Below are 15,108 nucleotides of genomic sequence, written 5' to 3'. Positions count from 1 at the left end.
CTATTTGGATTCTTATGCTGTAAGCAATGTCAGCGCCACCAAAAATTCACCCGTGTTTAACTCAAGGCAAGAAAAGTGACTGCACTGATCAAAGCAAGCCTGAACTGCTCTGGAACTGAAATTTCACCGTTTTAAATGCTGGTGTGACCGGGCCTTTCTGCTCTTGGAAAGAAAGATACAGTAGTACTGCTGCTGGAGCACGACAGGGTTTGTTTTGATGTGCAACTCAAAAGAATAAACCAGCTAATCAATTTCAGGTCACTGCTCCAATTCAAAGTCACAATCTACAAGTACACTACAAGCGGAGCAAATACAGTGATTTCTAGTCAAACCAAAAACACAACAACAACAGAAAATAAAAAGAATGTCTTTGAAGTCTTCCGATAGGGAGAAAAGTAGTGGAGGACATCTGAAACATCACTGACTGTAACACAACAAGTGCAATAAGAACACGGCCATCAGTCAATCAAGCAGCTGAATTGTGACAGCTGTAATAATGGGGCAGGAAAATCAATATCCCATTGACTGGTCTGCAGCAGTCTAATCAACAAGCGCGGCGCTTTATGAAACCAGTCAAGGAGCGGATAGGACAGCCTGATTATGTCGGACTTTTTTTACGAGGCCGCTGGGGTCCGCACACCTGCTCAGACATTTAAGTGAGGACATCCAGTCACCTTGCATCAATTCCTTGTGCTTTCATTCGACTTTGAGGTGGGGACTTTAGGGAGGGAGGGGGAGTAAAGAGTGCAAAATGCAGACGATGACAGTCTCTAGCTAATAACCGTACGCAGCCCCGTGTTCGGCAAAGGCACAGTAATGTGTAGCAGTTGGGTTGACTGTATCCTTCCACGTGAACATTGTCAGGACCCCAGCAATCACACCTCTGCTTTTACTTGGGTGGCTTTTGACAGACTCATCCACATGATAAAAAGGCGTGAAAAGTAGCTCCCTCAGCAGAGCAGCAATGTTCCTTTGTTAATGTTCAGCTTGGTATGTGTCCAACCGACAGCGATGAGGTGGGGGTAAAATGACAGCCATGCCTTTTGCTCCATTTCCAGTCAGGGCTCTTTCACCACGGTATTCGCATCAATTATTCTGATACCTTAATAGCCCATAAATTATGCTACGGATGGAGTCATACATTTATTATACCACAGACCATAAATACTGAGACCAGAATTTCCGTCATATATCTCAATCCATTGCGGCTTTCCTAAAGCTTCCAATCCCCTTTTGTCGTAGGTGCTCCGGTGTGTCAATGAAAATTTAATCAACATACCATTTCCGATAATGGGTTCTTCTACATGCCGAGGTTCCTATCCTTTCTAACTAATTTCTGCAGAAAAGAAAAGCAAACAATACCTCTGCTGCAACACGAATCTCTCTTCTAAGCTCTCTGAAGAGGAAAGAAAGAGGAAAAAAAAATTAATATACCTCTACCGAAGGCACTGTTATCCCAAAGTCCACTGTGCACCGGGCCAGCTGGTCATCTGGGGTGTAGATGGTACATGTTCTCGATACGATGAACTGATCTAGTATACAGGTCGTCTAAATGTAGAGGAGGAACAGTACACATGGGATCTGCTCGACATTGAAATACCAAACGTTTCTATTCTCTGGAATCTGGGCTTTTTTTTTCTGCTAGGCTGAAAATGTGGATAGGTATTTATTATTTAGAGGAGCATGAAACACAGCAAAATGCCACGATCTATCAGAGTACTGGGAGGGGGAACTTAGCTCAGGAGCCTATGGCTCTTGAACAGTCTTAAGTTTATTTGAGTGCACAGGTTAAGTGGGATTTGGACACAGTTGATCAGTTGGCTATTCATCTTTCACACATTTGACAAAACCTTGTAGAACTTTAAGCCTGCAATGGATGTTTTTGTTCGAAAAGGCTGCACAAATACTGGATAAGTGTGGTTTTAATGACTTGTGAGATGATCAAGTATGGATGCAATCTATCGTTATATTATATCAATTTGCTGAGACAATAACTTATTTTTTTCTTATAGGGTAAAACAAGCAGCCTCTGTTACCTACTTTGGTATGGACTATATATGTAAAGTCGGTTTTAAGGCATTAGTATCTCCAAAGATACTAAGATAAGTCATGTAGACATCAGAACTTCTAAAATGAAACCTAAAGCACGGTGGCACTTATGACACTGGAAAAAATACCAAAAGATTTCATGCACGCAAATCATCACATCTCTATCTGATGGTCCTTTAAGAAGAAGTGGCACGGTCTCTTTAAGAGTTTGGCGCAGTCCGGTCTTTTCCAGCCTTCCCCAGTCCAGCCGCTGAAACCCGGGCCTTGTGCCAGTCCAGTGGAGGGTTAACATAGGACAGGCTGACTGAAGGGATGGAGGGGGAGAGAGGGAGAGCACTCCATCGGCTGTGATTAAAGATCACCAGATGGAGCAGAGCAACGATGAGGACTGCAGAGTGACACAGCGGGCTGAGGTGACTCGCGCCCGAGCCCCGCGCTCCCATACCTGCAACCGAAAACCCACAGAGCAGCTCGTTAAGAACCAGAACTACCTCTCAACTCAAAGGAAGAAAACCCGCACTCTGCTGTGCTATCCTCTAAATTTCTGACAAGTCATCGTAAATCAAAAACCGAGCGTGACACTTTCCTATATCTACATTATTAGTGCCTTTCAACAGGAGAGGCTATCTAAGTATCCCGAGAAGATAAAATTGGTATCATATCAAAAGAGGAGAGCGCCAAATCGAGCTGCCTCACAATTTTGCACAGCAGCGGGATGGGAGCACAGAACTGCTTTATATGCTGCTGCGCTGAGCAGCCAGTCAACAAGGAATAATAACCCAATGGCAGAGATGGATGACACCGTGCACGCATTTCTAAAAAGGTCGCTTTTCTCGCACTGTCTATTACACCTGGTTGGAAAAGGATGCAATGAAGAAAAATTTAATGCTCTCTCTAAATTATGAATTCACCTGTAAGATTTATCAGTGGTTAAAAAAAGGAAAAAACAAGAAACTCACTTAATTTATGGATGTGGATAGGCTCACTTCCCACACCTTCGCCGCCCTCGCTCACGGCTTTGATCTGGATGAGATAGTTGTCGTTGGCTGAGAGGCTGAGCTCAGCAGTGGTTCGGTTGGTCAACACAGTAAGGATGTCATTGTAGCGATGTCTCTTCAGCATCACCTGAGGCAAGGGGGAGTGACTCCGGAAAATGAGCTAATGCAAACACCAACATTATTGTTTCTGGAGATAAATCACAGCTTTGCAAAATAGTGGGACTTACCAAATACCCAGTGACCTTTGACTCTGTCTCCATGGCTACTACAGGGTTCCAGTGCAGCGTAAGTGTGGAGCCAATCATGTTCCATTGTATGTTGAGCGGAGGCCGATCTGGAGCTACAAAAGAAATCAGAAGTAAGTATACAGAGGATATGCTGGTTGCCTTTTTTTTAAAAGCATCTTTCTGGAGAAACATTCAAATTCTTGGTTTTTGTTGAATTTCCAACAAAGTCAATAAACTGCACTGTAGACAACACTTAGTGATAATATGAGAAAACTGTTGGTGTCCCAAAACTAATGCTAGTGGAAGGCCAGACTGTACCTATCTCAGAGTCAGTGAGTCATTTAGCTGGAGTCAGGTTAGCCCTAACAAAGGAGAAAATGTTGTTGGAAACTCCTACTGGCAAGCTCTACCTCATCCTGACTGTTCATCCCGTTTTATTTTATCTTTTTCTTTTTTTTTTTTTTTCTCAGACACTCTGGGGATTCCTCACATGAGACACAAGGACCGTGTCACAAACTTAACAGAGATTTCGCTGGGTTTAAGTTTAATGCCATTATTTCTAATATTTCTTGGTGCTCGACAGCTTAGCTAGCTGGCTAATAACCCGAGCCATGCAGTAGCAGGACCCTGAGAGAAGTGAGCGTTGTCATAATGTGATATGGCACAGTCGTATCAGGGGCCCAAAGATAAAGTAAAAAGAATATTGGACACACTGCACTTCTTTTACTGACATAAATGTTCCTTATATATTACATTTATCTTTATATTTGAACTGACTTTTCAATTGACTATGAATCGCTGACTCAGGATCCAAGTTTGAATACCACGAGTTAGTTTCATATCCATGGTAGTGGCTAACAATCCTCTCGACTTGCTTGAGGGTAAAAAGAATAAAACAAAATTGCCCAACCCATCAGAAAGTGATTCTTAAAGGAAATCTGCTTGATTTTTCAAATTTGATGTCCTAATGCAAACTGGAAAACTACTCTTTTGTATACTGCTCATCTGATGAGGAGAATACAAATTTCTTTTCTGTTATTTTTATCCCCATGTTATCGATATTTGTGTACTGAATAAAGTTTTTCCTGCTCTTTCCATTCTGAGATTTCCAAAATACATTCACATATTTTTATATATATATTGTTATAATGCCAGTTCATCTCAGAGGAGCTTATTTATAATAGAAGAGAACCCCAAAGATCAGACAAAGATCTCCTATAAGCAAGCTCTTGGCGAGAGTGGGGACTCCCTACTGTCCACAAGCAGAGACCACCAGCAGAGCCAAGCTCAGAGGGGGACAGCTTTTGGCTATGACCAGTTTCAGAGGTGTAAGGAAAAAACATAAGAGCATACAAAGATAGGAAAAAATAAGCACAAATGTGGTCTAAACCTGCAGGGGCTGTTTAAACAGATTTGCCAAACTAAAGACGACTTCCTGGATTTGTTGCAGGCGTGACGCAGTTAGGGCTACTTCTGTTTGGAAAAAGGAACAGTCTGAGCACTAACAGTAAAGCTGAACAAATGCAACACCCAGCATGGTGAGGACAGTCCAATGCCAAACTGAAGGTTACCATGTAAAGATACTTTCAATGTGCGTCTGGGGATGGACTCACGTGGTTTCTTTGTGGTGCTGTTGATGGGCACGGACTGTGGCCCAGGGCCAGCCGTATTGAAAGCAGCCACAGACAGGTAGTACGCCGTATTTGCTTTCAGCCCTGTGATATTAACCAGCGTGTAGTTTCCAGATAAGCGCACTTTGCCAATAGTGTCAGGCTTGGTGTCATCTTCCCAGTACATGACCTGGTAGGAGAAGAAGGGTAAAAAAAATGTCAGGCTCCCAGGTGCAAAGATTCAAGTGGTGCATTTCATTGCATTATTAAAATTCATAATCCATCGTGAAATCTGAAATGCTGTTTGTATTACAGAAAGGGAGGGGGAGGAGGTGGTGAATAATACATTTTTCACTAGTTGAGTCTCAGCCGCCCTACTTATATACAGAGGGCACTAGAGAGCCATATGATCACTGACCCAGGATCAAAAATTCTGCCTTAAGTCTTTCTAAGTCTAAGGAAAGTGGATCTTAAAGAAAAGAGGTTATGGATAAATCTTGAGAATATTGTTTTTAAAAGAATACTTTAGTTTAGCAAAGCATCAGGTCTGTAAAACTAGATGCTGAGCTAACTTTCCCTCAGGCTTTTAGCCAACACTTAGAGGTGCAGGTGACGCGATATTTGATAAAGCAAACTTGCCGCTTGCTGTGGGTCATCTTTAATGACCCTCATTTAATTGAAATGTGAAGCCTGTCCTACGGGATACCCCTGTTTTTCAATTGCCCATAAATTGTTGTATTTCCAATTTGTTTAATAAAGATCAGAAATCAAATCTTTTCAGCAGGATTATTAAATCTGAACGTCGACTGAATTTACAAGCCCAACAACATCTCCTTAAAAGCTGAGTGCCTCACACGTGTAGTCCTTGCTTTCCATACTGTTGGTGGCCTATTGAGATTCAGCAGCCCAAATCCACTTCAGAACCACATTTGGAGAATTGAGCTCTGTTCTGAAAGCACAATGTGGCCAGCACTATGGCAACTGCAGAGCTTTGTGCAAGGGGCCAGAGGTGACAGATACTGAAAGAGCACAGGAGGAGGGAGACTAAAAACAGCAAAGCCTTCTTTGCATTCTTGAAGCGATGAGGGGTTTTTATTTTCCTCTCATGGGTTCAGTGTTGGGGTGCCAAAGTATTGCGATCACTTTGTGATGGTAACGCATTAAACAAAATCTCTTCTGAGATATATGCAAAGATACCGGAGAATATCATAAGCTAAAGAGAGAGACTCATTAAAAAAAACAAAACAAATAATGGATAAGACGGATAAACAAGGCACCGGGAAAGACCCACTTATCATGTTATTTGAAAGGGAAATAAAAAAAGAGAGAAAAGAATATGATTTTGTAGCAGTTCGTACCTCATATCCAAGCACTCTTTCAGGGATGGTGGGAAGAGCTTCCCAGCTCACTTCAATTTGTGCTGCAGACACACTTCTAGCCCTAACCCTCTTAGGAGCCACACTGGGGACTGCAGAAATAGAGCAGAAATGTGGTAAGAATCCCACAGACTCATCCAACACCATCACACACACTAATAGCAATAAGAGGTAAGGCACAAAATAGACCTGTAGTTTCACTGAAAAGCTATTTCCCCCGCTCTCTTTTAATGGGATCTGTGACTGACATAAGGGAAGACTATCTGCCCGGCAAATTCAATTAACAGGATACCTCCCTGACAGTGCGGTGTGGTAAGAGTCTGCTAGGATTTCCTGTAATCTACCAGCACGATAACTAATATCAAGTTGGCATTCCCAGCTTGAGAGTGGAAGGAAATAACAGCACTGGAAAAAAAGCAGCTCATTTCATGATTACTATTCAAGGTCATGGTTATAAGGAGGGAGATTATAGCTTATTTAAGCGTCACTCTCTGCCGCCAGGCTGAGAAGTCTGTACCCTACCTTCCTCTGCCGAGTACACGACGGCGATCGAGCTGAAGGGCCCCTCGCCTCGGTTGTTGTATGCCCCCACTTTGACGTCAAAAGGCGAGAAGGGTGGGATGGTGTCATTTCGGAAGACGTAACGCGCCGCGGGTGTGGAGATAACCGCTCGCGTCCACGTGACCGTGCCCACAGGCCTGAAGGCGATGATGTAGCCGAAGCCCTCTCCGTTCTGCAGTTCCTCGGGCACAGGCTGGGAGCAAAACACAAAACTATAGTGATATTAAAACGCATACAGACAAAAAAACAGACAGGCCCGTCTCTGCACTGTGCCTCGACTAAGGGATATTGTGAACAGACACAGCCCCTTTCTCAGCTGCCACCACCTAGAAGCCTCCACAAATGCCTTTTACCTTATCTTTTCTTTTCATATGTGATTGTGGCTAAAGAGCACAGTTCTTTCTAAAGAAAGTGTCCCCATCCCTGCTTTTGGAGGAATAAATGGCACTTGGGGGCTGAGCCAGATGAATGGTGTCTCCTTCTAATGGGGGTCATAAAATTGCTCCTTTCAATTCTGCACAATTAAGCAAAACCATTACCCGGCAATGGAGAAAACAGTAAAATGTGACAGATGACTTACCTCCCATGTTATCACTAATTCAGACTTTGTGCCGCCTCCACCTCCAACATCAGTGGGAGCTGTATCGGGAACTGAGAGGTAAAGCCCAAAGGGGAGCAATTAGAACACAGTTTACAAAGCTCAACGACAAGCCTCGACTTGTAACCTTATGACGAGTATGCCAGCTGCAGATACTTCGCCTTCCATTTTACACCCCACAAATCCCCCACTTTGTGCAAACACAAGCATTGCAGAGAATAGTGACTTACAGACTTTGCCCAAATGTCAGCGTGCATACACCACAAGCCAAGATTTGTAATATTTTGCAAATGACATTTGACTCAACCCACTCCTTTTCAATTCCCACTAGGCTGTTTGTGCATTGCAGCGTGCTGGAAAAAACGACAGTGTAGGTGGAGGAGCACTCAAGCACGTCCTCATAGTATCCTTTCGTAAGTGGAGCCCTGATTTAGTAAGCAGCGTTTGTGTTTGAAGCCCAGGAGTGGTTGAATGCTTGGAATTGAGATTCCTTTTTTTTCCTACCCAGACTTGATATCCTTCTTTTTTTTTGCCATACCTACAACTTTAACTACAATAAAACAATCATTATATATAAACAAAGTTATATGAAAAATATAACTGAAAAATATAAAATGTTATGATTTAGAAAATATTTGAGAGTTTCTGTAACACTTTAAGGCTTTGCATGCTGCTCTACTGAAGCAGAAGATGCATGTTTTAAGCTACGTACGCCAGGTCTGCAAAGGGGCTAAAAAGGGGCTATTTTCAAGAGACGGGGCAACATAGGATAGAGTAAAATGACAGGCTCATCAAAGAAGCCTTAAAATTGTTAAAGCGTACCCGTTATGCTTATTTGATGCTCTATATTCTTTGACTCTACTAGAGTAGCTTTCCATGATTCCCAGTTCAGACTAGTCCTCCGTTCTTGGTGCCTCAGTTCATCCTCTGTCTGAAATAAGCTGTTTTAGTTCCTTCTACAAAGTGAACTTCTAAAGCGAGTGATTTAGCCTATAAATGCTTCATTTTTAGTAAAGTGACAGAGCAAGAGTGTGAAGGATCCGTTTCCAGTTGACACAAAATCTAAGGTCCATAGCCAGATAGTTCTTCTCTATTCTGACCAGGGGCAAACACACAGGACAAGGTCAGACTTTACTCCAATCAGTAGCAAAAATGCAAAATAATATTTAGAAAAAGTATAAACCTTACAGTTTACCCCATAATAACAAAGTGATAATGTGCTTGAAATTCTTGCAATTTTTTTTTAAATAAAAGCCCAAACTATAACATGTACATAAGTATTCACAGCCTTTAACACATAAAACTGAGCTCAAGAATTGTCTGCAGACCTCCAAGACAGGACTGCACTGAGGCACAGAAACAGTTCTGCAGCACTTTAGGTCCCAATGAGCACAGTGGTCTCCATCATCTGTAAACAGAAAAAGTTTTGAACTAACAGGAGTCTTCCCTGAGTTATCAGGGAGAATGGCCTCAGTCAGGGAGGTGACCAAGAACCTGATAAAGTTCCAGCGTTGTACTGTGGAGAGAAGAGAAGCTTCCAGAAGGCCACCTATTTCTGCAGCATTCCACCGATCAGGCCTGTATGGTAGAGTTGCCAGATAGAAGCAACTCCTCGGCAAAGGGCACATCACAGCCTGCCTGGAGTTTGCCAAAAAGCACCTGAAGGACAAAATCCTCTGGTCTGATGAAATGAAGATTGAACTGCTGGTCTGAATGTCAAGCCTCCATGTCTGGGGAAACCAGGGACTGCTCATCACCAGGCCAATGCCAACCCTACAGTGAAGCATGGTGGTGGCAGCATTACTGTGGTCATGTTTTTTTATTATGGGGTATTTTGTGTGGATTTAACCAGTGTTGGAATAAGGCGATAACACAACAAAATGTGGAACCACTATAAATACTTGTAAATCGCAAACCTTATGTTCATTTTTACTTGTGTATCTCTCTAAATTTCAAAACATTTCAAATGGAAACACCATGGAGTTTCTTGGTTTTTCAAGCTACTTCATTATTTACACCCTGCTAGTACTGGTTTGGAACCCTTTCTGCCTTCAGAACTGCCTTAAGTCTTTGCCTTAATTCATTTCTCAGAGATTTTGGTTCATGTTGACACGATAGCATCACATAGTTGCTCCGGATTTGCTGGCAGCACATTCATGAATGTGAATCTCCTGTTTCACCACATCCCAAAGTATTGGATTGAGATCTGATGACATTTGAGTACTGTGAACTTCCTGTCATGTTCAAGAAATCAGTTTGAGGTAAACAAGGACATGGTCAACAAAAAAACTGATGCTGAAACGATGCTCAGTTGTTACTAATGAGATCAGGATCTGCCAGAACAACTGTCCCACACCCTATTTTACCAACATCGCCTACACCATTGATGCAAGGAGGGCTGGCTGTTATTTACACCAAACTGACCATACCACTGGAATGCTGCAGCTGAAACTCGGACTCCTCAGACCAGGTAACGCGTTTCCAAACTCCTGTCCAGTTTGGTGGGCCGACAAATTTACAGACGAGCGAATACTATTGGTAGTATTACCTATTTGCTTATCTGTTGGTATCATCATTCGCAATAAATTCCCACAAATGAAAATGTAAAAAGTAAAGAAGAGGGGGGTTGAAACACAGTTCATTCTTACTACATACTTTGTCCACTAGAGGGCATTCTGCAACGTCCCTGTTGGCAACACAGCTTTGAAGTGCCACAAAAACATTAACCAGCTGATCCGAGCACTGCAGGGTAATGAGTAAATAAATGACTAACCATAACCAATTAGAGCAGGGCGATATGACCAAAAATATTTATCACGATATACATTTGAAAATTTGCGATAACGATATAACTGACGATATAATTGATACTAGACAAAATACTTTAAAACTCCACAACTTTATTAGTGCAAAAAAAAAAAACATCAATGTATTTTCACTTAAACAAGCAGCTGTTTTTTATGTGCATTAAAGTTATATAAAAATGTAACAGTGCAAATGCAAATTCCTTGCTGACAGTTTAACCAAAGGTGTTTAAGTGTGCCGTATTTTCCAAAAAACACGGTAATTACAACGGCCCGCTAGCATGCTCTACCAAAAATAGTGCTTTGTTGTGTATCTGACGGACGAAAGCTAAACCAGTTCCACACCACTGAAGTTGCAGCATTTTTACAAACCAATTCTGGCACATCCGTTTCATTCAACGATCCGCTTTCACCCTTCTCATTCTCCGTCACCGACATGCTTTTTCCGCCATGTCTGTATGAAAACAAAGGCCCTGCGCATATTCTATCGCGATATTTCATTTTCTTATCGTTGCCCAACCTTAACGGTATGATATGACCCAGCCCTATAACCAATGCTGGTGAAATCTGTTATATATCGAATATATTGGAATATCAGATTTTTTAAATGACCAAATATCGGTATTGATATCCTAAAAAAAAACAAAACCCTATATTGGTTGGGATCTACTACAGATGGATGTGTGGGGAAACCCAGCAGATCAGCAGTTTCACCTTTCTTCTCCATCCTGATACTTGGGTTAATCTTCAGCAGGTAATCTTTACCATATCTAAAATGCTATAATGCACTGAGTTGCTACTATGTGATTGGGTGATTTGAAGTTTAATTATCAAGCAATTTATCGTTTCTACCTAATGAAGTATGTGGTATTCATTCCTGTGAAATCATCTGTAGCATAGCAGTCACTTTCTTGGACATATTAACTTTAGCTCACTATCACACCATTGCAAGTGTTTTTGTAAAAAAAAAAGCGCCCCGCCGTCAAGCAAACTGGCAATAACATCAACAACCGCCAACACAAATAAAATAAGCGTCACTTTTGGAATTGATTTTCCACAGTTCTGTGGTTGTGCTATAATCTCAACTCATTTTTTGCCAAGGAAGACATAGAGTCCCAGAAAGTGAACATTTTAAAGTAAAGCTGATCCATCGGTGCTTATATCTGTTAATGTGTGTAGCTTAAATTTTTTTGATGTACATACTTGCATCCTCCGTCCTGGTCTTGGCTGAGGCTGGGCTAGGCTCGCCAAGCCCTACAGCATTGCGTGCCACCACCCTGAACTCGTGCTCCACCCACGCATTCAGACCCACCACCGTGGCTGTCAGCATGTTACCATTGACCACCTCTGGCACTGCAAAGTGGAAATTCAGTTCTTTAATAGAAAAATAATTGAACGCTAAACAACTGGACTCCAACTGAATGATGAGCAAATAAATATCCAGGCAAAATAAATACTACAGAAGCCTCTTTTCAGCGTACCTGTGTCTACAGCCTGCCAGCCCACGGTAAAAGGAGTTCGAGCCTGGATGATGTAGCCGGTGATGGGGCTGCCGTTGTCCCTTCCGGGAGTCCAGGATAACTGTGCTGTACTGTCTGTGATTTCCTCCACTGATACCTTGTCCGGAGGACCTGGGGGACCTGCATCAATCAGACAGTGACGAGGGTGAACCCAAGGTGAGCACCCATTTAAAAAAGCCTCCTCTCATCAAGCTCATAAAGACTTGTACACATTGTTACATATCAAGGCCATCACACTCGCTTTAATTAAGGGCTGCGCCCTTGGTGTGTACACGCTTTATGTGTGTGTATGTGTGCGAGTGTGGGATTCTTAAGTGATGAGTTCACCGGCTGTGGAAAGATAAAGTGAATGGGATCGTTTATTAGAAAAGGAAATAGGTGCTTCATGAGGAGGAGACATCAGTAAGTAGAAAAAGGAAAGAATAGAAAAGCGAGTGTTTGCGACTACAACATGCTCAGTCTTTACCATGAGAGAGTGATATTATACCCCTCTCGTCAAACTGACAGGTCATTAATTATTCATGAGCTCCGGAAGTAGGAAGTAATTAAGTAATAAAAATATGATATTCATGAAAATATGATATTCATGAAAATATGATATTCATAAAAATATGATATTCATAAAAATATAATTGATTATTTAGAAAGTTTCTTATATATCAAAAAATAGCATTCTTTTATTTCTTTAAGCAATTAAATTTTTATTTTTATTTTTTTATGCTCAAAAAACGCCATCTGGTGGCGGGTCAGTGTGTGTGTGTGTGTGCGCGCGCGCGCGCCCGAGGCTGTGTGTCTGGGCGCGCGGGGGCGCGCCCGTGTCTCCGGACCGTGCTCTCTCGGGCTCCGTGCTCATGTGTTTAAAAATGTATTAAACCATATTAAAATTGTTTAGTTAAACTTGTGCTTTTGTAACGTTCAGTATGGCCACAAACACATGCTGCATGCCTTGGGGGAAAACTTTATTTCGATTTATATGCATTTGTAGATTTAGAATAAAACTCATACTCAGAAAAAACTCGCGATCCCCTAACCCTAACCCTAACCCTCCTTAGAAACATAAGCAGGGAAAACTCCTTAAAAAACCCTCCGCGATTTCTCCAAAACCCTACAATAACTTGTTAGGGTACCCCCTCTATTCCCAAAACCTTATATTCGATAACAGGGAAAATCCTGAAAAAATCCTTAGTCTTTTTTCTCAAATTCAGCGCCCCGCGGCTCCCTTCATGCTCAGCCAAACAAAGCCAAAACTCCTTTAAAAAAAAATTCTCCGCGATTTCTCCAAATCCCTAGAATAACTTGTTAGCTACCCCTCTATTCCCAAAACCTTATATTCGATAACAGGGAAAATCCTTAGTCTTTTTTCTTCAAAAACTTCCCTCTTACTAGCAACCTCTAAAATTCAACGCACACTCTAAGTTCTACCTCGCTCTTAATCTCCGATCCACAACTTCTTGCAGAGCACAATTTTTTCCTGCTTGTTCGCTCCCCGCTCTGCTCCCGAATGCGCTGCTTACCTCGTTCGAAATTTGCGCCGGAGACCAACTCCCCCCCTTACTTCGCCCCGCTGCCAATCACATAACTATTGCACCGCTCCCTTCGCACCCCGGTTAGCCAATCCGCTCCAGGTCCGATTTTTATGATCTCCCGCTCAGGTTAAGACTACCCCCGAGCTCCCAGAAGACCCCTGCCTTCAGCCATATCAACAACTGGAACCGCTCAGACTGCTTGCGAGTTCGCATAGGGAGCGGCCGATTTCAACAGCAACTTGCGTCTCTTTCCTTATCCGCATATCATTCGGTAAGTGTTAATCTTCCTCTCTAACTACATTTTTGCATTTTCCTTTTTACCATTCTGTCAATCCTTTCATTTAAAAAAATAAATAAATATCACAATGGTTTGTAACAGGTACAATACACCATCCATCCATCCATTCGCCTCCACTTATCCTTTTCTCAGGCTCGCGCGGTGCGCTGGAGCCTATCCCACGTACAATACACTTTAAAATATATATAAGCTCCACTTTTAACTCCCGTAAAAGTTTATACATTACATGTCTACATCACCTATCATGGCCTCATCGGGTATCTCATATCATCTTGTTATTGTTATGTTATGCTCCTTTGATATTTTGCTAGTTTGCGTGTTTTAAAACTCTTTTTGTTTTTCTTTATATTTTTAGACCCAGATGTGTTAACCTGATCCCTGCGAAACACCAGCTCTGCGTGGATTTTGACCGCGAGTGACCGGATGTTGTTTCCGGCCTGAGGTTGCCTGAAATGCCGTGAGGCTCGTTTGAAAGATTGCGCCCGAGACCAACTCCGCCTCCAAGGCATGCCTACCTTTAGCTGCCACCAGTGAGATATCAGAGCCGGGCTCCACATATCCAATCAGGAGCACGAGCAAGACAGCTTTTGCAGACTCTCCAGAAATATACAAGTCCTTACCAACTGCTCTGCAACCCAGTGTTTCTGGTCCCCTCACTAACATCGCTTTTTGAGATATTTTTTATGAACCACCAAAAAAGCAATTTTACCCCACAGACTGGGTCTGAGGGCAGCAGCGGGGACAAATGATTGTAATGAAGCGACGGACATTTCATGGCTGGTCTTGCATAATCGTGAGTTATTATGTCATATGGTGATAAGTACATAGTTTTGCAAGAGGCATACAAGCACTGTGGAAAAAGTAATCATAAAACTGTTTTTGTGAACACCCTACGTTATGCTTTAAAAAATGTGATACATGTAATGTGATCATCAAAGAACATGATTTTTAAAAAAAAACAAACTTTTATTCTTATGCTTTTAAAGTATGTCAGATTATCTTAAAACACTTATTTGTATGTTATAATGTTTTTCTTACACCATGTGTAATTTTTATAGACACCTTATTCATTGTATCAATGTGTAATTATGTATCTTTGATAAATAAATAAAATATTTAATCTTGTATTTGTGTACTTTCTGGTGATTCAATAAAAAATTAGTCACATATCGCTCTGATAAACACAGATGGCTGAAAGAAATGTTTGATGGAACAAAGGAAACAAGTGTCTTGCTGCTAAACTTTTAAGTCACTTTCTCATTTAAACCATGGTGACTTAAAAATCACCATGGTTTAAATTTAATTACTTCCGGAGCTCATGAATAATTAATGACCTGTCAGTTTGACGAGAGGGGTATAATATCACTCTCTACCATGTTATAGCCGTTTGCTTTGCTGCTCCATTATTCAAATGCTTTCCATGATATTTTGCTGGTGTGTAAATGAGCCAATTACAGTCATTTTCTGTGATAAACATTGCCTTCTCAAAGCACCTGGGACAGCTATTAGAGTTTGTTTAGGGCAGGAATACCAATGTAAAT

General features: G+C 41.8%; 1 protein-coding gene across 1 annotated transcript in view; it reads right to left on the bottom strand.

Annotated features, from left to right (window-relative positions):
- Window positions 1–2,249: 2,249 nt before the first annotated feature.
- cntn3b (contactin 3b) overlaps window positions 2,250–15,108 on the bottom strand; it is a 46,729-nt gene continuing 33,870 nt past the window's right edge. The window contains exons 14-22 of the mRNA XM_085353770.1: window positions 11,705–11,863; window positions 11,427–11,576; window positions 7,402–7,472; window positions 6,783–7,014; window positions 6,243–6,352; window positions 4,888–5,074; window positions 3,275–3,387; window positions 3,009–3,174; window positions 2,250–2,494 (exon numbers count right to left, since the gene is read on the bottom strand). Of these exons, the coding sequence (XP_085209896.1) occupies window positions 2,250–2,494; window positions 3,009–3,174; window positions 3,275–3,387; window positions 4,888–5,074; window positions 6,243–6,352; window positions 6,783–7,014; window positions 7,402–7,472; window positions 11,427–11,576; window positions 11,705–11,863 (1,433 nt within the window). The remainder of the gene's footprint in view (window positions 2,495–3,008; window positions 3,175–3,274; window positions 3,388–4,887; window positions 5,075–6,242; window positions 6,353–6,782; window positions 7,015–7,401; window positions 7,473–11,426; window positions 11,577–11,704; window positions 11,864–15,108) is intronic.

The sequence above is a fragment of the Diplotaxodon limnothrissa genome, linkage group LG5 (assembly GCF_057381915.1).
Source record: "Diplotaxodon limnothrissa isolate DT_005_m linkage group LG5, D_limnothrissa_male_GT1.1, whole genome shotgun sequence".
Classification (NCBI taxonomy): domain Eukaryota; kingdom Metazoa; phylum Chordata; class Actinopteri; order Cichliformes; family Cichlidae; genus Diplotaxodon; species Diplotaxodon limnothrissa.
The sequence above is the reverse complement of the archived record's forward strand: the minus strand, read 5'-3'. Positions and strand labels throughout refer to the sequence as shown.